The sequence below is a fragment of the Ornithorhynchus anatinus genome, chromosome X2, assembly GCF_004115215.2.
Source record: "Ornithorhynchus anatinus isolate Pmale09 chromosome X2, mOrnAna1.pri.v4, whole genome shotgun sequence".
Classification (NCBI taxonomy): Eukaryota; Metazoa; Chordata; class Mammalia; order Monotremata; family Ornithorhynchidae; genus Ornithorhynchus; species Ornithorhynchus anatinus.
This window is the reverse complement of record NC_041750.1, coordinates 10266472-10292039: the sequence shown is the minus strand read 5'-3', so window position 1 is coordinate 10292039 and position 25568 is coordinate 10266472. Positions and strand designations below refer to the sequence as shown.

The following is a 25568-nucleotide window of genomic DNA, read 5'->3' as shown; positions in this document are numbered from 1 at the left end:
CCCCCACCCCACCCGGCCACGCCCCCCACCGCACTTCCGCCCCCTAACCCCCACCTGGTACTCGGCCTCCAGGCTGGCGTTAACCGGCGCCGGCTGGTAGAAACACTGCCTCCGGCCGGCGGGTAATAAAAAGGTGAATTCGCCGTCCTGAGGCGGTGGGGGTTTGGTGGTGGTGGTCGTCGTGGCCGTTGCCACCCCGACCAACGACAGCAGCCACAGGGCCCGGGCCACCGTTGCCGCCATCATCCGGGTCACCCCCGCCTTCTGGCGGCGGGACGCGGCTCCTTTAAAGGTTTGCCCGGCTCCTGCCTCCTCGGCCGCCTTGATTGGCTGTCGCGGCGGTCTGTCAAGCGGGCGCGCGCGGGGCGGTGGGGGCGACCCGACGGCGGCGCTCGGGGCCCCGAAAGCCCCTCCCTCCCTCTCTTAAAGCAACCCGTCTCCCCCTTAACGCCTCAGTCGTCTCCCTCGGCCTCCCGAGCTTCGGAGGATGAATCTTCTGAGGAGGTGTTGGTGGGCCCGGGGGGGACAGCGGGCAGGTTCTAGAGCGAGCTAAAATGGCGGAGGGGCGGGTCCTAAGTAGGGAGCCCGCCCCTGCTCCGAGCCCGCTTTGCCCTGAGGCGAACAGGCCGGCCAAGGGCGCTGTGACTACAGCGTTGGTACCCTTTCACACTGGGGGCCTCATCGAGCGCCTGCTGTGTGCTAAGCGCTGTTCTCAGCACTGGGGTAGATACGAGGTCATCAGCGGGTCCCACGTGGGGCGTGCAGCCTTCATCCCCATTTTCCAGATGAGGTCCCTGAGGCCCAGAGAAGTGAAGCAACTCCCCCGAAGCCGCACAGCTGACAGTAATAATGATGGCATTTGTTAAGCGCTTACTATGCGCAAGGCACTGTTCTAAGCGCAGAGAGGGTACACGGCGAGCAAGTTGTCCCATATAGGGCACGCAGCCTTCATCCCCATTTTCCAGGTGAGGTCCCTGAGGCCCAGAGAAGTGAAGTGACTCGCTCAAAGTCGCCCAGCTGATAAGTGGCGGAGCTGGGATTAGAACCCACGACCTCTGACTCCAGAGCCCGGGCTCTTGCCACTGAGCCACGCTGCTCCTGTAGTGATGCCCAGCCTCGTGCCCCATGCGGGGGCTTGGTCCTTGTCGTTACAGGAATGCCCTGAATTCCCCGAGCACCTCTTTCCACCGAGCTTTCCGTCACCCGGCTTGCCACATATGGAAATGGAGGCTTTGTCCCCTTGGGTCCCTCACCCTTTTTTTTTTAATGGTATTTAAGTGCTTACTTTGTGCCAGGCAGTGTACTAAGCGTTGGGGTAATAATGAGGGTATCTGCTAAGCGCTCACTATGTGCCAAACACTGTTCTAAGCGCTGGGCTAGACTTAAGGTAATCAGATTGTCCCCCGTGGGGCTCACAGCCTTCATCTCCATTTTACAGATGAGGTCACTGAGGCACAGAGCAGTTAAGTGACTTGCCCAGAGTCACACGGCTGACAAGTGGCAGGGCCGGGATTAGAACCAACGACCTCTGACTCCCAAGCCCGGGCTCTTTCCCCTAATCTGGTTGGACACAATCCCAGTCCCCCATGAGGCATGCAGTACAAGAGGAAGAACAGCTTCTGGCTCCTACTCTATCCTAATCCTCCTTGACCTCTCAGCTGCCTTTGACACTGTAGACCATCCCCTTCTCCTCCACACTTTATCTCAACTTGGCTTCACGGACTCCGTCCTCTCCCGGTTCACCTTTTATCTTTCTGGCCGTTCATTCTCGGTCTCCTTCGCGGGCTCCTCCTCCCGCTCCCATCCTCTAACTGTAGGAGTTCCTCAAGGGTCAGTTCTCAGCCCTCTTCTGTTCTCCATCTACACTCACTCCCTTGGTGAACTCATTCCCTTTCACGGCTTCAACTATCACCTCTGTGCAGATGACACACAGATCTACATCTCCGCCCCTGTCCTCTCCCCCTCCCTTCAGGCTCGTATCTCCTCCTGCCTCCGGGACGTCTCTACCTGGATGTCTGCCCGCCACCTGAAACTCAACATGTCCAAAACTGAGCTCCTCATCTTCCTTTCCAAGCCCTGTCCTCTTCCTGACTTCCCTATCACCGTGGATGGTACGACCATCCTTCCCGTCTCTCAAGCCCGCAACCTCGGTGTCATCCTTGACTCGGCTCTCTCGTTCACCCCACACATCCAATCCGTCACCAAAACCTGCCGGTCTCACCTTTATAATATCGTCAAGATCCGCCCTTTCCTCTCCACCCAAACGGCTATTTTACCGGTACAGGCTCTCATAATATCCTGGCTGGATTATTGTGTCAGCCTTCTCTCTGATCTCCCTTCCTCCCGTCTCGCCCCGCTCCAGTCTATTCTTCATTCTGCTGCCCGGCTCATTTTCCTGCAGAAACGCTCTGGGCATGTCACTCCCCTTCTTAAAAACCTCCGGTGGTTGCCTATCAACCTCCACATGAAGCAAAAACTTCTCACTCTAGGCTTCAAGGCTCTCCATCACCTTGCCCCCTCATACCTCTCCTCCCTTCTCACTTTCTACTGCCCACCTTGTAGGCTCCGCTCCTCTGCCTCCCACCTCCTCACCATCCCCCCTTCTCGCCTATCCCGCCGCGACTCCAAGGCCACGTCCTCCCGCAGTCCCGGAATGCCCTCCCTCCTCACCTCTGCCAAACTAATTCTCTTCCCCTCTTCAAAGCCCTACTGAGAGCTCACCTCCTCCAAGAGGCCTTCCCAGACTGAGCTTCCCCTTTTCCCTCTGCTCCCTCTGCTGCCTCTCTGCCCCCCCTTCACCTCCCCTCAGCTAAGCCCCCTTCCCCCCCCTTTCCCTCCGCTCCTCCCCCTCTCCGTTCCCCTCCCCTCAGCACTGTGCTCCTCTGCTCATTTGTGTGTATTTTTATTACCCTATTTATCTTGTTAATGAGATGTACATCCACTTGATTCTATTTATTCCTATTGTTTCAATGAGATGTACATCCCCTTGATTCTATTTATTCCTGTTGTCTGTCTGTCTCCCCCAATTAGACTGTCACCCCGTCAATGAGCAGGGATTGTCTCTTTCTGTTGCCGAATTGTACATTCCAAGCGCTTAGTACAGTGCTCTGAGCATAGTAAGCGCTCAAGCGCTCAATAAATACTATTGAATGAATGAGTGAAATCCTCATTTTGCGGATGAGGGAACTGAGGTACTGAGACGTGAAATGATTTGCCCAAGGTCACACAGCAGACAAGTGGCGGAAGCAGGATTAGAACCCAGGCCCGTGCTCTGTCCCCTAGACCACGCTGCTTCTCCCCTTCGTCTCACTTAGTTCCGACTGGCTGTATTGGCCTGGCAGGGTGTGGGTCCACTGAAAGGAATTTGCTTTTGGCAGGACATCTGCCCAGAGACATTCATGGGCCAGTTCCAAGAACTGGCAGCGGCATGGTCTAGTGGGAAAGCCCCATGCCCTGGAGTCAAGAATCCTGGGTTATTTGGGGAGTATTTAATGGTGTGTAAGCGCTTACTATGTGCCAGGTACTATTCTGAGCGCTGGGGTAGATACCAGGTAATCAGGTTGGACACAGTCCCTGTCCCACACGGGGCTCACAGTCATAATTCCCATTTTACAGATGAGATAACAGAGGCACAGAGAAGTTAAGTGATTTGTCTAAACTCACAAAAGTGGCAGAGCTGGGACTAGAATCCAGATCCTTCTGACTCCCAGGCTTGTGCTCTGTGAACTAGGCCCCTCTAGTAATCCTGGCTCAGCCACTTGCCTGCTGTGTGACCATGGACAAGTCACTTCTTTGGGCCTCAGTTTCCTCATCTATAAAATGAGGATTAAATACCACCTCCCCCTCCTTTAGATTGAACTCCAGGTGGGAGAGGGAGTGTATTTGACTCTGGGCAAGTCACTTAACTGCTCTGTGACTCAGTGACCTCATCTGTAAAATGGAGATGAAGGCCACAGAGCCCCACGTGGGACAACCTGATTGCCTTAAATCTAGCCCAGCACTTAGAACAGTGCTTGGCACATAGTAAGCGCTTAACAGGTACCATCATTATTATTTTCATTACCCCAACGCTTAGTACACTGCCTGGCACAAAGTATTTGTCTCTACCCCAGAGCTTGGCACGTAGGGCTTAACAAACGCCACAGTTGCTATTATTAATTGTGTAACACACTCCTTTACCCTCCCACCTCCGACCAAAGCAGTGGTAGAGAAGCAGCGTGGTACAGTGGAAGGAGCCCGGGCTTGGGAGTCAGAGTTCATGGGTTCGTATCCCGACTCCGCCGCTTGCCAGCTGTGTGACTTTGGGCAAGTCACTTAAATTCTCTGTGCCTCAGTTACCTCATCTGTAAAATGGGGATTAAAACTGTGAGCCCCACGTGGGACAACCTGATCACCTTGTTTCCCCCAGCGCTTAGAACAGTGCTTTGCACATAGTAAGCACTTAAATACCACCATTTATTTAATATTTATCAAACACCTACTAAGTGAATTGCACTGAACTAAGCGTTGGGAAAGTACATCAGAAGCACAGGACACCTCCCCACAAGGTGTTAGGCCCTTAGAAGAGGGCTCGACACAAAGTAAGTGCTTAAGAAATACCACAATTAATTATCAAAGTGAAGTGGGAGCTCTATATGGAGGATAAACAGCAGCGCCTATCAGGTGGATACAGCTGTGTGAAGCCAGAGGCTCTGCTTGCCCAATTTACACCACTGAAACTTGATCCCGGAATTGAAAACCTAGTATCTCTTCTCCCAAGAGCTAGAGCTTTCCAAGCTAACAAAACCTCCTCAAACCTATTGTGTGAAATCAGAAAGTCATATCACTTTCTAGTCTCAGAGACCTGTTACGCTCCAAGAGAGAAAGTCCACCACTGGGTGCTTTAAGGGGTGGAAATTGGCAACTCACTTGGTGAGGAGAATAGTAGTCCTTTGGGGGAGGAGGTTATGGTGCAGCAATTTCGTGATCCATCTTTAGCAAGCATACCTTGAGGGTATGCCCATTGGATTTACAGCGGACACTGAATCAGTCGATCATTGGATTTTACCGAGTGTCTACTACTCCACTGATTCCCTGGGCAAGCACGGTAGAAGAAAGAGATACGGTTCCTTCCCTCATGGAGTTTCAACTTCAACAGGGAAGACATGCAGTCTCCGTTCAATTCAATCGTACTTATCAAGCCCTTACTGTGTACAAAGGGCTGTACTAAATGCTTAGGAGGGTACAATATAACAACAAACGGGCACATTGCTGCCCACAGTCTAGAGGGGGAGACAGGCATTAATATAAAGAAATTACAACTGTACACACAGATCTATATATCTTTGCAGATACAAATTATGTACAATTAGGAGTAGGAGGAGGAAGGATAATGGTATAACTAGATTAACGAAAGGAAGAATGATGGGTAGGGGAATGATGGCGGAGTCTTCCATCGTAAACGGTGACTCGAGCCTCAATCCCGTCACGGGGACTTCGGGATTGAGAACCTGTGTGAAGGAATTGATGATAGTGTTAGCTCTCTTGTCCCTGGGAGTCATAGTCCCATGGGGACGGCGGGTACAACGGGCTAATAGGTGGGCAGGGAGGCGGCACATCGCCGAATGAAGGTGAGAATTTGACGAGCCAATGCCATCTCCAGCCAAAGTCAAAGTCACTGCCTCATGGTGCCGGAACCCAGCAGGCAGTTGACCAGGTAGCCCTTCAGCCTTCGCTACCCACATTAGCCATCCATTTTCAGGATTCCTGCTGAGTGTGTTCACCGTGCAGGATGGCCTAGATGGTTCTTTGGTCAGAAACCTTGACCGTCTATGGCGTCGCCCCATCATGCGGATTCCTACCTCTGGCCGTTTCGCCCCTGCTATCACAGTGAGGAATGGAATAATAGGGGCGTAGGTGAACGGATAAGCAGAACACAATTTGTTTTCATATAATGTGGGGTTACATTCTCAAACAACCCCACATTAATGAATTTCCACATTGTAGCCCTCACCACACATCAGCACTGCGCAAATGCCCACAAGAAGTTCTTTCATTCATTCATTCAGTCGTATTTATTGAGCGCTTACTGGGTGCAGATCACCGTACTAAGCGCTTGGAAAGTACAATTTAGCAACAGATAGAGACAATCCCTGTCCACAAAGGGCTCACAGTCTAGAAGTGAGGAGACAGACGTCAAAACAAGTAAACAGGCATTAATAGCATCAGTACAAATAAATAGAATTATAGATATATATGCATCATTAATAAAATTAATAGAATTATAAATATGAACATATATATACACAAGTGCTGTGGGGCGGGGAGGGAGGTAGAGCAGAGGGAGTGAGTGGGGGTGATGGGGGAGGGGAGCAGAGGAAAAGGGGAGCTCAGTCCAGGAAGGCCTCCTGGAGGTGAGCTTTCAGTAGGGTTTTGTAGGGGGAAGTGTGCTAGTTGGGTGGATTTGAGGAGGGAGGGCATTCCAGGCCAGAGGTAGGACGTGGGCCAGGGGTCGGCGGCAGGACAGGTGAGAACGAGGCACAGTGAGGAGGTTAGCGGCAGAGGAGCGGAGTGTGCCGGCTGGGCTGTAGAAGACTAGAAGGGAGGTGAGGTAGGAGGGGGCGAGGTGATGGAGAGCTTTGAAGCCAACAGTGAGGAGTTTTTGCTTGATATGGAGGTTGATAGGCAACCATTTTCGGCATATCACCCTATACCTCTTGTCTGTTTTTTATTTAGTCGGTCAGTCGTATTTATTGAGCACTTGCTGTGTGCAGAGCACTGTACTAAGTCCTTGGGAGAATATGATATAACAATATAACAGACACATTTCCTGCCCACAACAAGCTTACAGTCCAAATTCTAAAAAAGCAAAAATTGTTGCTTTTAGTGTCCATCTCCTTGCTAGATCGTAAAATCTTTAAGGGCAGGGATCATGTCTTCTACCTCTATGGTACTCCCCCAGATGCTTAATACAGTGTTTTATGCAGAGTAACTGCTCAATAAATATTGACTGCTAAATAAGAACATTCCCTAAGTCTGCCTTTGCATTATTGCAAAACACGTAGTGAAAACATTTTTTTTAAATAGTTTTTGTTAAGTGCTTACTATGTGCCAGACACTGTACTAAGGGCTGGGGTAGTTACAACCTAATCAGGTTGAACATAGTCCATGTCCCACGTGGGGCTCGCAGTCTTAATCCCCATTTTACAGATGAGGTAACGTAGGCCCAGAGAAGCAAAACGACCTGCCCAAAGTCTCACGGCAAACAAGCGGCAGAGCCGGGATTAGAACCCAGGTCCTTCTGACTCCCAGGCCCATGCTCCATCCACTAGGCCATGCTGCTTCATTCGTTATGGCAGAATCGACTGCCAGGGATCGACGTAGGTCCATAGAGATATATCTGCAAGCGCTAAGAATGTATGAACGTAAATGCTAAGGTGGATGTTGGGATGACCTGACCTGGGGTGGTGGAGATCAATAGGGGAAGGCTTCCTGGAGGAGGTGCAATTTCGGGAGGGCTTTGATGCTGGGGAGAATTGTGGACTGGTGGATTTGAAGGGGGAGCGAATTCTAGGCATGGGGCAGGGCGAGGCATAGTGAGTAGATGAGTTTGGAAGGAATGGAGCTTATGAGTAGGGGAGCAGTGGATGAATAATAATGTTGGTATTTGTTAAGCGCTTACTATGTGCCGAGCACTGTTCTAAGCGCTGGGGTAGACATAGGGGAATCAGGTTGTCCCACGTGGGGCTCACAGTCTTAATCCCCATTTTACAGATGAGGGAACTGAGGCACAGAGAAGTTAAGTGACTTGCCCACAGTCACACAGCTGCCAAGTGGCAGAGCTGGGATTCGAACTCATGAGCCCTGACTCCAAAGCCCATGCTCTTTCCACTGAGCCACGCTGCTTCTCAAGCCACGCTGCTTCTCAGATACGTTAAAAAAAGGAGAAAACTAATGGAGAGTTTTGAAATCAAATTAAACAGGGACAGGGACTGTGCCCGGCTGGATTATCCACCTCTGTATCAAACTAAAACTCGTCACCATTGGCTGTAAAGTTCTCCATCACCTTGCCCCCTCCTACCTCACCTTGCTTCTCTCCTTCTTCAACCCAGCCCGCACACTTTGCTCCCCTGGTGCTAACCTTCTCACTCTGCCTCGATATCACCCGTCTCGCTGCCGACCCCAGAACCACATACTACCTCTGGCCTGGAATGCCCTCCCTCCTCAAATCCACCAGACAGTTGCTCTCCTCCCTTTCAAAGCCTTACTGAAGGCACATCTCTTCTTAGAAGCCTTCCAAGACTAAGCCCCACTTTTCCTCATCTCCCACTCCCTTCCGCATCACCCTGACTCGCTCCCTTTGCTCTTCCCCCCGCTCCCCGGCCCACAGCACTTATGCATATATCTGTAATTTTATTTATTTATATTATTGCCTGTTTACTTGTATTGATGTCTGTCTCCCCCCCTCTAGACTGTGAAATCCTTGTGGGCAGGGATTGTCTATTGTCTCTTTATTGTTGTATTGTACTTGCCCAAGCACTTAGTACAGTGTACTGCACACAGTAATATGCTCAATAAATACGGTTGAATGAATGAATGATCTTCTGTCTACCCAAATTGGCGCATAGTGAGCGCTTAACAAATACCACAATTATTAATAATAAAAAAGCCAATATAATACTGGGATGTATTAGTGAGAGTATGGTATTCAAGAAATAGGAAGTAATCTTTCCTTTGCTTTGCCCTGGTCAGATTTTTTTCTAGAGCGTTGTTTACAATTTGATCACATTGCAAAAAAGGATGTGGAAATGCTGGAGTGGGTCCAGGAAAGATGGACAAAAATTACTAAAGGAATGGAAAATGTTTCCTAAGAGGAAAGGTTAAGGAATTGGTATTATTTGCCCCGGAGAAGAGACATCAAAGTGAATACTTTAATAACTCTTCAGGTACTCGAAAGGTTTCATGAGGAAGATACTAGCCGATTTTTCTTCCTGTCCAAAGAGGACCGAAAATGAGGAAATCCTTTCAATTGCAGCAGGGGAGAGTTTGGTGGAACATAAGGAGGAAAATTTTATAAGAGGAATAAAATACTGGAACAGATTTCCGAGGGTGGTTGTGAAGTTTCCATCCCAGGAGATTTGGACGATTTAGTTTTTCGCTTGCCTGGAGGCGGTGGCGGGGGGGGGGGGGGCGGGGGTCCGAAACAGATGGCCCTTCCCCATAGCCTTAAGGCCCTCTCCCCTTGGATGGAAGTGGACCTGAGGGCTGGGCTTCCCTGGCCATCCCAGCTGCTCCTGTATGGCTGCTGGTGCCCCGGGGGTCTGCAGAGGTCTGCTTGATGCCCCGAACAGCCTCTCTTCCCCGCCAACTGCGTGAGTGGAGGGTGGGCAGCAGCTTGCGGTCCTTAGTCCCCAGACTGTCAGAACTAAGGGGCCCATGGAGGTCCCAGCTCCCCCGGAACTCTGCTTGACAGCGAGAAGCAGCGTGGCCTCGTGGAAAGAGCACGGGTCTGGGGGGGCAGAGGACCCGGCTTCTAATGCCAGCTCGGCCTGCTGTGTGACCTTGGGCAAGTCGCTTCGCTCCCCCAGCTTCAGTTTCCTCATCTGTAAAATGGGGATCAAATACTTGCTCTCCCTTCCCCCTAGACTGTGAGCACCATGGGGGACGGGGACTGTATTCCATCTGTTTATCTCATATCTACCCTAGCACTTTACAGATGAGGAAACTGAAGCTCGAGAAGTTAATTAATTAATTTAGCACCCGGGGGGAGCTGCTGCAATTTGTCACTAAGTAGTGATATCTGTACCAATGAGGAGCCCTTCACTTTCCCAAAACTGTTGGTATGACCTATTTCGACGCCGTTATTCCGTGTTGTTGAATTGGTCGCTCTTATCGTTTCACCTGTCTGTCTTCTCCCACATAGATTGTGAGCCCCATAGGGACCTCGCCTGATCTGATGATCTTGTTTTTACCCCAGTGGGATCCTCTTCATAAATACTATAGTTAACCCCTTCACCTCTCTGACTGAGTTGACTGACCCTTGTCACATAGTAAGCACTTAATAAATGCCCTGATTATTCTTCCCAAGTGCTGAGGATGGACATAAAGAAATACAAAAGTGCTGAAGGGATGATGAAAATCGGGTACTGAAATTTGTCAGAGAAGGCTAATTGGGAGAGGTGGGGGATTTGGGAGTGCTGGAGAGGTAGGTAGGGTTCACCCGGTGGATACATGTGAGGAAGCAGTGTGGTCTAGTGGAAAGAGCATGGGCCTGGAAGTCAGAGAACCTGGGTTCTCATTCCGGCTCTGCCAGTTTCTCGCTGTGTGACTGGAGGCAAGTCACTCCCCTTCTGTGTTTTTCAGTTTCCTTATCTGTAAAATGGGGATTAAATACCTGTTATCCCTCCGATTTACATGCAGGACATGGAATGTGTCCGACCAGTTAACCTGTACCTACCCTTAGGTGCTTAGAACAGTGTCTGACACATAGTAAGCGTTTAATAAAAACCACAATAAAAGAAGCAGCAAGGCCTAATGGATAGAGCACGGGCCCAGGAGTCCGAAGGACCTGGGTTCTAATTCTGGCTCCACCACTCGTCTGCTGTGTGACTGTGGGCAAGTCACTTAGCTTCTCTGTGCCCCAGTTAACTCATCAGTGGGCATTAAGACTGCGAGCCCCATGTGGGAAATGGACTGTGTCCAATCTGATCACTTTCTATCTACTCCACATAGATCTTGGCGCATGGTAAGCATTTAACAAATGCCTTAAAAAAAAAAAAAAAGGAAGGGAGTTCTAAGCCCTGGGGAAATTGTGAGCGAGGGGACAGAGGTGGGCAGGATGAAAGCAGGGTACAGTCCTGAGTGAAGAGTACAAGCAGGGGAGGATTGGGTGAGGAGAGTTCCAAAGGCTTAGAACAGTACTCTGCTCACGGTAGGTGTTCAGTAAATACTTGACTGATGTGCTGAGCAGTGTTTCAAGAAGATGATCCAGGCAGGAGTGTGAACCGAAGGGGGACACCAGCAAGGAGGCTGATACAGAAGTCTAACTGTGATATGGATGCCCGAACCAAGAAAGTAGCTACACGGCTGGAGGCAAAGGGGCAGATCCATAAAATGTTTTTGAGGAAAAATCAGCAGTTTAGATGTAATAGTAATACCTGGGGTATTTGTAAAGCACTTATTATGTGCCAAGCAATAGGGTAATAATAATAATGTTGGTATTTGTTAAGTGCTTACTATGTGCAGAGCACTGTTCTAAGCGCTGGGGTAGATACAGGGTAATCAGGTTGTCCCACGTAAGGGTCACAGTTGATCCCCATTTTACAGATGAGGGAACTGAGGTACAGAGAAGTTAAGTGACTTGCCCACAGTCACACAGCTGACAAGTGGCAGAGCCGGGATTCGAACCCATGAACTCTGACTCCCAAGCCCGGGCTCTTTCCACTGAGCCACGCTGCTTCTGGGTAGAAGGGTAGAAACAGGATAAATCAGATCAGACAGTCCCTGTCCCGTATGGGGCTCACAGTAAAAGGTGGAGGGAGAGCAGGGATTTATTCAATCCCCACGTGACAGATGAGAAAACAGAGGCACCGAAAAGTGGCGAAGTGACTTGCCCAAAGTCCCACAGCAGGCGAGCAGCCGATCCCAGATTAAAACCCACATCTCCTGAGTCCCAGTCCTGTGCTCTTTCTACTAGACCACGCTGTTTTAATGTGGGAGCCAAATGACAGCAAGGAGTGGAAGATGACTGTGGGCTTCAGAAACAGAGGGGACGGTGATGTTGTCAGTAGAGATGGGAAAATTGTGGGGAGGAGGAGAGAGTTTAGGAGGAGAGATGAGAAGATCTGTTTTGGCCATGTTAAATTTGAGGTGCCGTCCAAGTGGAGATATCCTGGAGGGAAGAGGAGGTAGGTGTGGGATCGGATAGTTGGAGAGAGGTCAGGGCAAGGGAGGTGTATGTGTGAGTAATAATAATAACAATAATAACTGTGGTATTTGTTAAGTTTACTCTGTGCCAAGCACTGTGTTAAGCACTGGGACAAAGCAAGCTAATCAGGTCCCACATGGTGCTCACAGTCTAAGTAGGAGGGAGCACAGGTTTTCAATCCCCAGTTTGCAGGTGAGGGAAGTGAGGCCCAGAGAAGTGAAGTGACTTGCCCAAGGTCACCCAGCAGACAAGTGGCAGAGCCGGGATGAGAACCCAGGTCCTCCATCTCCCAGGCCCATGCTCTTTCTGTTAGGCCACACTGCTTCTCTAGCTGAAGCCGTGCAGGTGGATGAGTTCGCCAGTGAAAGGAATGGAGAGAGAGAAGAGCAAGGGACCCAGCGTAAAAACCAGTTAGAGGGCGTGAGGTGGAGGAGAAGCAGGAGGAGGAAGCAGGAGGAGCCATCAGAGAAGTAGGAGGAGAACCAGGAGAGTACTGATTGACGAAACAAAGATCAAAGGACATTCTAAGGAGAAAGGGATGGCCAAGAGGTTCATTATCATCCAAAGAAATAGAGAAGGAGTGTGACCTAGTGGGCTAGAACCCGGGCCTGGGAGTCAGAATCTAATCTAATCTCAGCTCCACCACTCGTCTGATGTGATCTTGGGCAGATCATTTCACTTCTCTGGGCCTCCCTTACCTCATCTGTAAAATGGGGATTAACACCGTGAGCCTCATGTAGGATACGGACTGCACCCAACCTGATTAGCTGGTCTCTACCCCAGTGCTTAGTACAGTGCCTAGCACATAGCAAGCGCTTAAATCTGAAATCCTTAAAAAAGAGGGCTAGGTCCTGTGGGTCAGCTTGAACGGGGAGGAACCTGGCTCCCACAGGCCTTCAGGGGCCACACACCGAATGCTGATGGAGTCCCCTCAGCTGATAGGCTAATGATAATAATAATTGTGGTCTTTGTTAAGGGCTTACTTTGTGCCAGCCACTGTACTAAGCACTGGGGTGACTACAAGCAGATCGGGTTGGACACAGTCCCTGACCCACATGGGGCTTCCAGTCTCGATCCCCATTTTACAGATGAGGTAACTGAGGCACAGAGAAGTGACGTGACACGTCCAAAGCCACACAGCAGATAAGTGGCGGAGGCGGAATTAGAACCCACGAACTTCTGAATCCCAGGCCCGTGCCCTATCCACTACGCCATGCCGCTTGGAAACCAGGGAAATGGACGGAGGAGGGCTGGCCAAAGAGCCGAAGACCCCAAATATGAGAAAGAAGGGCCTTTCATGTAGAGGACAAGTGACAATTCATTCGGTCTAAGCCAGACCTTTTTTAATGATGGTTAGTTTAACCTCTTTGCAAGCATTTCTGTTCAGAGACTTTTAAGGAGCATTAGCAATTTTCAACCAACCCGATCTGGTTGAAAAAATAAGTAACGCTCCTACTGTTTTTCTCCTGTCCTCCAGGGCCGGCTTCAGACGGTAAACAAGAGAGGCAGCCATCTCGGGGCACAGGGCCCACTGTCGAAGGGGGCAGCGGAAAGGGGGGTGGCTTTGCCACTCTGCGAAGATTTTCTATTCGGAACTTTGGAAGCATGGCAATTTTGAGGTCCTCTAATTGTAAGGTTAAAATCGATAGCCGATTGCATTTGTCTTTTATTGTTAGTCTTGCGGTCTTGACAGGGGTCCCGGCAGACTCGGGGGGACTTCCGCCGAACATCCTGGGTGTCATCATTACGTGACACTGCATGCCTGGCATAGTGCGTTGCGGGTGGCAAATTTGTTCCCACCTCCAGGAGGTCCAATGTCTGAAGCTGACCTCGCTCTCCTAAAGGGGCTGTGTCTCCCAGCCTTCTGACCATTTGTGCTACTCGATTCTACTGATCACCCTCTCTAGCCTGCCCACAATCTCCCCCTTGGAGCCTGGGGTAGATACTCAAGGAGAGAAAACAAAAAAAATCCCCTTACGTACTTGTCAGGGGACAAGGCCATTTTTAGACCTGATGAATAGATGGAGTGGTTTATAAATTTTATATGCATTTTCTTCTCTGACTAATGAAACTTGTTTCTATTTTTCTAAGATTGTGTGTGTATGTGTGTGTGTGTGTGTGACTCTTGAAAACAAAGTTCTCTGGAAAAGGAAACTGCCCAGGGTTTCACTTCAAATTTGACAGGGCTTTTAAGTTGTGGTTTGAGTTGTCGGGCGTAGGTTTCTGAGCTGCCCAGTGACGTTTGCCCTTCCCCCCACTGGGAATGATCCCTTTTAAAAAAAAGAGCACAATACTAAACACATACAGACCACCCAACCCTAACCATCCATTGTTTCTGAAATGGGGAGAACTGCAACTGAGAATGTGGCCTTGATTCCTGGCTTTGACATACTGTTTGTAAAAAGGGAGGAGAGAAACAGCAGTAACATCTCAGCGCATGAGTGTGCAACTTCCTCTCCAAGTGAGGAAACTCCACTTTACCAAACTGTTCTTCTCTTCTTCCTCCCTCACTCCCCCCCAACTCCACTTCCTTCACACAGGGAATTGATGGTAAGTGTTTGTCTTTTTCTCTCGGTGCTCAGCAAGAATCACGAGTGAATCCTGCGAAAAGATGCCCTGGAGAATCCTCGTCCTCGTAGCTGGTAAGTTTTTCACTGCCCCTCATGAAGAATCTAGAAGATTTCCCCTGGGATATCCTCTCTGATGGGCCTTTCTCAGGCTGGCATCGTGTGTGGCATAAGGCACTTCCTAGGCCAAGGAAACTAGGGGAATGTTTTACAGGAAATCACCTCAGAACTGAGAGCTTTTGAAGAGAGGCTCCGAAGAACCAAGAAACACATATTTTTTTTAATGGTATTTGTTAAGCACTTACCATGTGCCAGACCCTGCACTAAGCGCTGGGGTAGATACCACCTAATCAGGTTGGACACCATCCATGTCCCACATGGGGCTCCCAGTCTTAATCCCCATTTTACAGATGAGGTGACCGAGGCACAGGGAAGCTAAGAGCCTGGCCCAAGGTCACACAACAGACAAGTCGTGGAGCCGGGATCAGAACCCAGGCCCTTCTGGATCCCAGGCTCGGCCTCTGTCCAGTAGGCCACGCTGCCAGTTTCTGAAAACCTGCCAGGGCAGGGTCTTCTTTCCATCAGTTTTGGCCAGAAGTTTTATGTAGGGTCTTTAACGCACCAGTGTGTGGAATGATGTGATTGAACTTACTCCTTTTACCTTTGGGAAGGATTGCAGGGCACCCCAGCATCGAAGCCGTGGTTTGACTCCGAAATCAATCAGTCAGTCAATCAGTGATATTTATTGAGCATTTACTGTGTGCAGAGCACTATACTAAGCGCTTAGGAGAGCTCAACATGCCAGAGTTGGTAGACGTGTTCCCTGCCCACAAGGAGCTTACGGTCTAGAGGGGACATGACTTGTCAGGGACTCGTACAGCTAACTGAACTTGTCTTATACCTGCTGCATTTTGAGCTCTAGGCTTTTTGGCAATCCCGGCTCCATCCATTTCCTTGACCTCGCGTGCTGGTGACGACGGAGGGGACTCCATCAGCATTCAGTGTGTGGCCCCCGAGGGCCTCAAGGGAGCCACATTCATCCTGTTTAAGGGAGAGGAGGCAGTGCAGACGGTCCAGGCGCCGGAGACCCAGCCCGGAATCAACATCACACTGACCAACTCAAGCCGGGAGGCCCTCGGCCAATACCGGTGTCAGTATGTGGTGATAGGTGAGGTCGGAAAGCAATTCTCAAACTTGAGTGAGCCAGGGAACATCACCTTTACAGGTAAGGGTGGGCCTTCTTGCTCAACCTCGGTAAAGATGAAGCTCTCATTCTTGGGGCAAGGGAAGAGAGAGTCAGTCTAAGGTGATTCAGCTACTTCCCCATCACTTCTCGGTTGGGGAGTTTTTCCTCCTCCTCCTACCGGCTCCCTCTTCGGAGTAGCCGCCGCTCTCTGAGCTCGATCCCCTCTAGCCAAGGCAGCCATCGGACTGGTTTCCTTGTGGCCGCCTAGGGAGTTGAAAATCACTGTATCCTTAGGTGAAGAGTTAATACGCAGGCATATGCACACGCTGTAACGACAGCTGCAAAATCACTAAAAGAGGTCTGTAAAAAGTACTTGGGTGAGAGGACACAGTCGGGGGCCCAGTGTGGGGGCTGGGGGTAGAGAAATGCGGTTCCTGTATGGCTGCTGGCTTGGGTGACCCTGGGGCCGTAAGGGGGTCACACCCATCATCTGGGGTGAAGATTAGGGGTGCCCCCTTTCTAGAGAGCGGGCAACCTCTGACCCAGCCTGCTCTCTTCCAAGCAGAGGAAGTTGAAAGGATCCTTTTTTAGGACAGACTTTCTGGAAACCTGGACACCTTCCCAGTCCCTTCCCCCGGTGGTCGCGTCGGCTGCTCTCGCCGACCTGCAGCATGGAGAAATCTGGGGCCTCCGCGAATGGAAACTGGGACTCCCAATGTAGTGGAATTGTCCATGGGATAATCCACTGGAGACCCAGGCCCTCCCACCCTTCCTAAAGAGAGGCTCCCGTTGGCAGCGAAACCTGCCCAACCCTCTCCTGGGACCTTCCTGTTCGGTGGACCTGCCTTTCTGACCTGCCCGCTCTCGCTCTTCCTTTTTTCCAGTGCCCCTCTGGGTCTTGCCAGTCTCCCTAAGCCTGGCTGGAGCGCTAATCCTCATTGTGATTCTGGTGGTGGTCATCGTGGTGATTAGACGAGGTACATGGATCTCAGGGGTCCCTTAGTAGCGTACCAACCAGCCCACCCAGTTCATAGGCGGAGACTTGGGCTGGATCTACTGGGCCTAGAGTGCGTGCGTGCTCTCTGAACGGCCGTCTCCTCCGTTAGATGAGAAACTCTTCGAGAGCAAGGATCGTGTCTTCTACTTTTACCGTTCTCTCCCAAGCACTTCGGGTTGTGTGCAGCCAGCCTGTTGCTGCTGCTGCTAATGCCATTAAGCTTATCCTGGGCAAACCCAACTTCACTGTTATCTGGTGCTTGGGAGCCCAAGGAGAGAGAGAGAAGAAGGGGGAAGAGTTTCCCAACTGATCCATGCCGAAAGAGCTGCTATTTTGGGGAGTGACAGAATCTAGGGGAATCCTGAGTTCTCCAGGCAGAATTCCAGGAAACATTCCTTTTGCCTTCTCTATTGGCCTCATGGGGTACCAGTTATTTCTGCAGTATTTCTTCAGGATGATACCGCAGAGTGACCTAATGTCTGTTTCTTTTTTAACAGTTAGAATCGCCAAACTGCAGAAGAAAAGGTGAGTCCAAGCCAGGAGCGCCTTCGAGGGTTATTTGGGAAACATTGGTGGCCCCCCACCCCCATCAGGATTCAAAGTTAAAGGTCAAGATCAGCCTCGTGAAGGACCCCAGTGCAGCCCAGGGCCTGTGGGTGCAGAGAGCGTGTCTCCCAACTCCGTTGTATTGTACTCTCCCAAATGCTTAGTACAGTGCTCTGCACACAGTAAGTGCTCAGTAAATACTGTTGATTTATTCATTGATTGAGGTTGGGAGTGGCCTTGTAGGGAACCTCCCTTAACTGGACACTCCCTGTTCCAATGCAAAGCCCCAGGAGCCAATTTATTTTTTTTAATGGTATTTGTTAAGTGCCTACTTTGTGTCAGGCACTCTACTAAGCGCTGGGGTAGATACAAGATAATCAGGTTGGACGCAGTCCTTGTCTCACATAGGGCTCCAAGTTTTAATCCCCATTTTACAGTTGAGGAAACCGAGGCACCCAGGAGCCCGGGGTAACACAGCGGGACATGTGGCAGAGCAGGAATTAGAACCCAGAGCCTCTGACTCCCAGGCCCATACTAGTTCCACTGGGCCACGCTGCTTCTCCCCCGGATCCAGGTCCCATCGCTCAGAGTAGAAATGAAAAGTGGGTTCTGAGAAAAGAATCCCAGAGTTCCTTGATTAATGCCCCAAATGGCCCAGGATTTATTGAGTGATCCTGGCCTTCCCTCTGTGTCTCCAATTTCCCCAAGGCCAGAGGCCACTCTCAGGCGGGACTCTCAGGCAGTGCTTAGCACAAATAGTCGTTGGCTGACTAACAGATGAGTTGGCCTCGAGGAGTGCAGGGGCGGGGTTTATTCTTTCTTTTATTCTGTCCTTTGTAGGCAGAGAGAATCGTGCTGGACTGAAGCAAACTATTCCACTACAGGTCTGTATTCCTGACAGGGGGCTGAGATGGCCAAAAGCGCTCTCTGGGTAGCCTTCCCTCCTCCCTCTGAGCCGGGTGCCAAACCTCCGTAGCTCAGGGGAGACTGTGGACCGTTAGCCCAGTTCAGGGAACTGCCCTAAAGGAGCAGTTCACAGCTGGCTCCCAACCCATTATGAATTTTCTAAGACACAGTCCTACTGAGCTGAGAGTTTGCCTCTCTTTTCTGCTCCATTTGTGGGTCACCCTGCTGACTGTGCAGTGACCTTCTTTTAAAGGAGATGCTAGAAGAGAGGTAATCCCTCTATGGTTTTAAGACTTACTTTCTCTGACCTTTAATTATCATTGTTATCGGTAATCATCATCATTATTATATTTTTAAGCACTTACTATGTGCCCAGCACTGTATTAAGTGCTGGGGAAGATGCAAGATGATCAGGTTGGACACGGTCACTGTCCCACCCGGGGCTCACAGTCTAAGTAAGTATTAAGTATTCAATTCCTATTTGTCAGAGGAGGAAACAGGCCCAGAGAAGTGAAGTGGCTTGTCCAAGGTCCCACAGCAGACAGATGGCTGAGTTGGGATTAGAAGCCAGGTCCTCTGACGCCCAGGCTCTTTCCACTAGGCCACACTACTTCCTCCCTCAACTCTTGCATCCCACTCCCCTAAACTCTAGCAGTCACTGCCAAAGCATTCCTTTAAGTGGACAGGCAGATGGGGCATTAAAACCTGTGCTTCTGGATCCTGAATTTCTATTAAGTGGCACGAAAGGGCAGATCTCTGGTAAAATGCCTCTTCTTGCCCAGTGCCATACTGGACAGATGAGAAGACTGGTGAGAGAGGTGAGGTTCCTTTCCCAACTCGGGGAAGATGATCAGTGGGACCATTAAAATCTAATCCCATCGCAGTTGCTGACTTGCTGTTGGTTTGGGGTCTTTTTTTCTCTCTTCTGCGCCTCAGTCTACCCCTCTGTATTCTGGGGGAAAATAGCTCCGACCTTCTCTGCAGGGACGAATGAAGAATCTTAGGCATGTGACCTTCTGGGCCTGCTGGTGGGTGGGTGAGAAGGTTTACAAACACCCTAACCCTGTCTGTGCTCTTCTTCATTCCAGATATGTCATTCAATAACACCCTGTTCTCCATTTCGATGGTGAGTGAGCAACTCAGGACTTGGATCCTTTGATGTCCTGTCTGTAGTGACAGAACTTCAGGGAGGGGCAGGTTCAGGGGATGGACATTTCCCAGGTGGTGTGGCAGGGACAAGCCTATCCTTGTCAGGAATCAGTGGGTCGAATACTACCAAGCCCTCATTTTCCACTTGGGATCCCATTATGGGTGGGCCAAAGAGGGAGTGGGAATCACTACACCTATAGGCTTGTGTTGGCCGAGAGGTGCTAGCTCTCGGACCTGGAGATTTTCCAGTCATGTGCAAGGATTTATTCTGAGTCCTCGACTTTTCAACTGAAAGCTTTTAAAAAATATTCCCCACCCTAGGGATTGGGATTTAGCACAGGAGTTGGAGAGATGGGCGGTTGGGTAAGCACCAGGGGAGGGGGCTTAGGTATATTTTCTGGCCCTCCCCCCCCCCAGTTTCAGGAATGCCAGGGTTCAGTCCTGACTCATTCTGATCCAGTGAGCTGGACTGAACTTGGAAGAAGTGGGTCTCTTATGCGAATCCGAGGGATCGATCGATCAACGGTATTTATTGAGCGCTTGCCGTGTGCAGAGGCCTTGTACTAAGCGCTTGGGGGAGTACCATGCAACATAGTTGGCAGGCCCGCCCCCTGCCCCCAAGGAGTTTATGATCTACGGGGAGAAAAGGAAGGTAAAATTTCCCTCATTTAGAATCCGCCTCACTGGTCATTAAGTTAATTCAGCATCCACCGAAGGCAGAAAAACATTTCCGCTACATTATTAAGAGAGGCAACTGTTAACTCAGCACTGGCAACAGTAAGGACTCCAGTTAAAGGTGGCTTCCACTGTGGGAACTTCTAACAGTCGGTGGGGTGTAACTAGTACTGATTTAATGAGCCCGAGGTTCCAAGCGCTGTACTCAGTGCTGGGAGTGAACAGGACCTGGCCCCTGCTCTCAAGAATCTTACAATCAAAAAGCTGATTCAAGATGGGCAAATGGACGATCAATACAGCGATACACATAAATGGAATAATTACAAAAAAGAGCTATAAAGGGAGAGTGGGTTTTGGTGGGCTGGTCAATTGGAAAATGAAAGAGCTTAATGGGGGAAAACTTCCTGGGTCAGGTGGGCCTTGTTCTTCAGTTGAAAAGAGAGAAAGGTCATGGTATTACATTTGAAGAGGGAGGTTTAGTGTATATGACGATAATAATAATAATGTTGGTATTTGTTAAGCGCTTACTACGTGCAGAGCACTGTTCTAAGTGCTGGGGTAGATTTACAGGGTAACCAGGTTGTCCCACGTGAGACTCACAGTCTTAATCCCCATTTTACAGATGAGGTAAATGAGGCACAGAGAAATGAAGTGACTTGCCCACAGTCGCACAGCTGACAAGTGGCAGAGCCAGGATTCGAACCCATGACCTCTGACTCCCAAGCCTGGGCTCTTTCCACTGAGCCACGCTGCTTATGCAATAAGGGACGGTGTAGACAGAGAGCTGGCTAGCAGAATTAACAGTGAGAATCTGAGCCACAAGGATCTTTTCCTTACTAGCCGCTCCTTGCAGGACTGCCCCCGGGGGCCTGGACAATGAACCTCTTGCGGGGGGGGGGGCTCTGATGGTGGACAGGTAAAAGAGCAGAAAGTCAATCAATCATATTTGTTGAGCGCATAGTGTGTGCAGAACGCTGTACTAAGCGCTTGGGAGAGGACAGTGTAACGGAGTTGCTAGACTCCCCGCCCACTGTGAGCTCACAGTGTAGAAATCACATCCGTAAATCCTCCCCCAGTCCCTGGATCAGTGTGTCACTGGGCAGGGACAGCAAGGCTCGCACGGCACATCCTGCTACCCCTCCACTCCTCTCAATGAGCAGGACTCTGAACCGTCCCAGCCCCCTGCGCTAGATGATAATTATGGCATTCGTTAAGCGCTTACTATGTGCCAGGCACTGTCCTAAGCACTGCGGGAGATATAAGCGAATCAGGTTGGACCCAGTCCCTGTCCCAAGTGGGGCTCACTGTCTCAATCCTCATTTTCCAGATGAGGGAACTGAGGGCCAGAGAAGCAAAGTGACTTGCCCAAGGTCACACAGCAGACAAGCAGCGGAGCCGGGATTAGACCCCATAACCTTCTGACTCCCGGGCCCTTGCTCTATCCACTGTGCCATGCTGCTTCTCACCTGGGATAATGAGGTAGTTCCCCAGAGCCTGCAGAAGCAAGAGGGTCCCCCAGGGGCTAAGCCTAGGCTTTAGGCAGGCAATCACTCCCCCTCTATTGTCTGCATGATGGCAGCTCTCCAGATTCCTGTTCTCCAGAGACAGCCCTGTTTCCATGAGAAAAGCACCCAGAATAATGAATAAATAATTTGTTTTTGTTCGTTTTATGGTACTTGTTAAAGGCACACTCCCTGTCAAACGCTCTTCTTAGGGCCGGGGTAGGTACAAGTCCATTAGGTTGGACACAGTCCCCGTCCCTCCTGGGGCTCACAGTCTTGAGTGGGAGAGAGAAAACAGGAATTGAATCCCCATTTTACAGTTGAAGAAACGTACGTAGGCACACAACAGTTAAGTGACTTGCCCAAGGTCACACAGCTAGCAACTGGCAGAGCTAGGATTAGAACCCGGGTCCTCTGACTCCCAGGCTCACACTCGCCATGCTGCTTCCCTAATTCGTATTTATTAAGCATTTTCTATGTGCAAAGTGCTGTACTGAGCACGGGAGGAAAAAAAAAATCCGTGGATGAGGCAAAGACACAGTCCCTGGTCCCCAAGGGGCTCACATGGAAGGAAAGGCGTTCTGGGGTTGGGTCTCGATTTGTGAACTGGATCCTATGGAGGCTTTCTTAGCAAACCAGGCCACCGCAAGCAGCCTATTAATAATCAGAAAATTGGTACTGGATCTCTACCTTAATTATAACCCCCCTTTCCTGGCCCCAGTGTCCACCAGATCAAGGTGATCCCTCCCCCACCTTTGAAAGCTATTAATTAAATGGTAGTTTGTGGAAAAGAAAGTATATATTTTTCAGGCAGTCATTTGCGATAGCAAATACAAGTAGTCAGGGCTTTGTTTCATCATCACTAATTGAGTCTATTGTGTGCAGTTTTGAGGCACATACAAGTAGTAATTATAGTATCTATTAAGAGCCTACTAAGTGTTTGTTGTTGCATTCAACAGAAGTAAAAGACAAAATCCCTCCCCTTGAGGAGTTCACAGTCTAATGGGGGAGACACAAATCGCTCAATTTACAATAGGTAAGAGTCAGAGCTGAGCTATAACAAGCAAGAAAAACCAAAGTGAACCAAAGTGAAATAAAGAGGTATACACATTAGCCACTGAGGTGGCTGATGAGGTTATATCAATCAATCAGTCCATGGTATTTGTTAAGCACTTACTCTGTGCAGAGCACTGTACTAAGCACTTGGGAGAGAACAATACAACAGTAAACGGACACATTCCCTGCCCACAGTGAGTTTACAGTCTAGAGGCGGGGAGACAGACATTAATATAAATAAAAAAATACAGATATGTACATAAGTGTTGTGGGGCTGAGGGAGGGGTGAATGAAGAGTATAAATCCATGTGCAAAGGTGACACGGAAGAGAGTGGGAGAAAAGGAAAATGAGGGCTTAGTAGGGAAAGGCCTCTTGGAGGAGAATTTTTTAATGTTTTGAAGGCAGGGAGAGTGATCGTCTGGTGGATATAAAGAGGGAGGGCGTTCCAGGCCAGAGGCAGGACATGGGTGAGGGGTTGGCGGCAAGATAGGTGAGATCGAGGAACAGTGGGTAGGTTGGCATTAGAGTGAAATGTATGGGCGGGGTTTAGTAGTAGGAAAGCAGTGAGGGAAGGTAGGAGATGACTGAGTGCTTTAAAACTGATGGTAAGGTGTTTCTGTTGGATGCAGAAGCACCTAGTACATTGCTAAGCATTTAGTACAGTGCTCTGCACACAGTAAGTGCTCAATAGGTACTGTTGAATGAATGTGGTAGTGGATGGGCAACCAGTGGAGGTTCTTGAGGAATGGGGAAACATGGACTGAATGTTTTTGTGGGGAAATAATCCGGGCAACAGAATGAAGTATGGACTGGAGTGGGGAGAGACAGGAGGCAGGGAGGTCAGCAAGGAGGCTGATGCAGTAATCAAGGCAAGATGGGATAAGTGCTTGGATTAATGTGGTAGTGTGGGCGGAGAGGAAAGGGTGGATTTTAGTGATGTTGTGTAGGTTGAACTGACAGGATTTGGTTGCAGATTGAATATTTTTGTTGAGTGAGAGAGATGAGTCAAGGATAATAATAATAATAATAATAATGTTGGTATTTGTTAAGCGCTTACTATGTGCCGAGCACTGTTCTAAGCGCTGGGGTAAACACAGGGGAATCAGGTTGTCCCACGTGGGGCTCACAGTCTTAATCCCCATTTTACAGATGAGGGAACTGAGGCACAGAGAAGTTAAGTGACTTGCCCACAGTCACACAGCTGACAAGTGGCAGAGCTGGGATTCGAACTCATGAGCCCTGACTCCAAAGCCCGTGCTCTTTCCACTGCGCCACGCTGCTTCTCGACACACCAAGGTTATGGGTCTGTGAGATCGGGAGGATGGTGGTGCTGTCTACAGTGATGGGCAAGTCGGGGTTTGGGTGGGAAGATAAGGAGTTCTATTTTGGACATGTTAAGTTTGAGGTATAGGCAGGACATCCAAGTAGAGATGTCCTGAAGGCAGGGGGAGACTGCAGAGGATAAAGATCAGGGCTGGAGATGTAGATTTGGAAATCATCTGCACAGAGATGGTAGTTGAAGCCTTGGGAGCAAATGAGTTCTCCAGGGGAATGGGTGTAGGTGGAAAACAGACAGGGACCCTGAACTGAGGCTTGAGGGATTCCTACAGTTAGGGGGTGGGAAGCAGAAGAGGAGCCCATGAATGAGACCGAAAGGAGCGGTCAGAGAGATGGGAGGAGAATCAGGAGAGGACAATGTCAGTGATTAAGCCAAGGATGGAGGACGTTCCCGAGAGAAGGGGGTGATGGACAGTGTCGAAGGCAGCTGAGAGATCGTGGAGGATTAGGATGGAGTGGAAGCCGTCGGATTTGGCAAGGAGCTCATTGGTGATCTCTCGGAGGGCAGGGTCTGTGGAGTGAAGGGGACAGAAACCAGATTGGAGGGGATCGAGGAGAGAATTGGAGGAGAGGAGGTGGAGGTGGCGGGTGTAGACGACTCGCTCAAGGAGTTTGGAGAGGAACGGTAGGAGGGAGACGGGGCAGTAACCGGAATCACAGAAGGAGGGTCGTCCAAGTCAAAGTGGGGTGTCACCTGGTCAAAGAAGAGAATCTGAATTGGACCTGAAACAGCTCAGGGTAGTTCTTTGTTTGTGAATCACCGGGTTGATATTCTTTTTCTCTTCCAACTTCCCAAGAAAATGGCCCCAGAAGACATGGACACTACTCTTGAGTCTTTCACCAGCTCATCCACGGGCCCCGAATCACTTGTGCCCAAGAAGAGGCCCATGTCTACCTCCAGTCCAGAGACCCCGGAATTCACCACTTTCAGGTCTTCTGAATGACTCTGGCTCTTCTGAGTCTTTCCCCGGCTTAACGGAGAAGGACCAGAAAGGAGACTCCCACGGGGAAGGCAAGCTCTGCACCAGCTTCCTGGCACACAACTCTAAACTTCCTCCTCTCAGGGAATTTTTTCTTGCTCTAATCCAAGCTTGGATCATCAGAATCCAAACACATCCTTCTGGAAATCCCAGCTTCCACAGTTCTCTCCAGACGGGGCCTTGTCTGTCGAGCAGGATGGAGGGACCCACGACTTGCTGAAGCTGAGGGACAAGGTGGCTCTGGAGTTAACGTAGATCCTGCGCAGAGGTACTTTAAAGCTCTCCAAACCCCAGTCACAAGGGGAAGAAGATACCTGTCTGCTGGGCATTACGGCTTCCACAGTCATCGATGGAGTGAAGTGATATTCGGATAGGTTGCAAAATCAGAATTAGATTCGGGACAAAATCTTCTGCCTGGATTTCCAGACTCTCAGGGGACACCGAATTGCAGGGTGGAAGCAGCCAGCAAACTCAGTGCTTCCAATGACTTGATTCCCATGAAGGGAATTTGGTAGAATTTCTCTACCGCCGGTGCTTTCCAACCCCTGGTCCTTCGGTGTTACTCACCTCCGGGATTCTCCCTGGCAACCACCACGTGTTGGACTGGGCCTCTGGGATGTCCACCCCCACCCCCAAACCCCCTTTTCCAGTTTATAGAGTTACGTGTGTTCCGTTTATTTCTTGTGTGACCACCAGACACTGGTGGGCAGAGCTGCCTAAGTTATTCGGTTAATTATAAACAGTGTTGAAGCATTTTCAA

At 50.0% G+C, this 25568-nt stretch overlaps 2 protein-coding genes across 8 annotated transcripts in view; one reads left to right on the top strand and one right to left on the bottom strand.

Annotated features, from left to right (window-relative positions):
* The window catches only part of TMED1 (transmembrane p24 trafficking protein 1), a 4686-nt gene extending 4432 nt beyond the window's left edge, over positions 1 to 254 (bottom strand). The window contains exon 1 of the mRNA XM_029052890.2: positions 55 to 254. Coding sequence (XP_028908723.1) covers positions 55 to 246 — 192 coding nt within the window. The 5' untranslated portion in view covers positions 247 to 254. The remainder of the gene's footprint in view (positions 1 to 54) is intronic.
* On the top strand, positions 45 to 25568 carry CX2H19orf38 (chromosome X2 C19orf38 homolog). 7 transcript variants are annotated; one of them, XM_029052887.1, is made up of 9 exons: positions 45 to 133; positions 13383 to 13535; positions 14488 to 14547; positions 15395 to 15697; positions 16543 to 16635; positions 17153 to 17180; positions 18042 to 18085; positions 19196 to 19233; positions 24626 to 25568. In XM_029052887.1, exons 2-9 carry the CDS (start codon positions 13511 to 13513, stop codon positions 24770 to 24772), a joined length of 738 nt encoding a protein of 245 aa, XP_028908720.1. In that variant the 5' UTR covers positions 45 to 133; positions 13383 to 13510; the 3' UTR covers positions 24773 to 25568. The 7 variants fall into 7 exon arrangements, with proteins under 7 accessions (XP_028908720.1, XP_039766398.1, XP_028908717.1 ...); XM_039910464.1 differs by having other exon boundaries at positions 15389 to 15640; XM_029052884.1 differs by having other exon boundaries at positions 15389 to 15697.

Excerpts from the sequence above, each read along its gene's own strand:
- CX2H19orf38 (XM_029052884.1), top strand. The coding sequence starts at position 13,511 with ATGGCAATTTTGAGGTCCTCTAATT. Across the intron at positions 14,548-15,388 it reads AATCCTCGTCCTCGTAGCTG|CTCTAGGCTTTTTGGCAATC; the intron begins GTAAGTTTTTCA and ends CTGCATTTTGAG. Across the intron at positions 18,086-19,195 it reads AGCAAACTATTCCACTACAG|ATATGTCATTCAATAACACC; the intron begins GTCTGTATTCCT and ends TCTTCATTCCAG.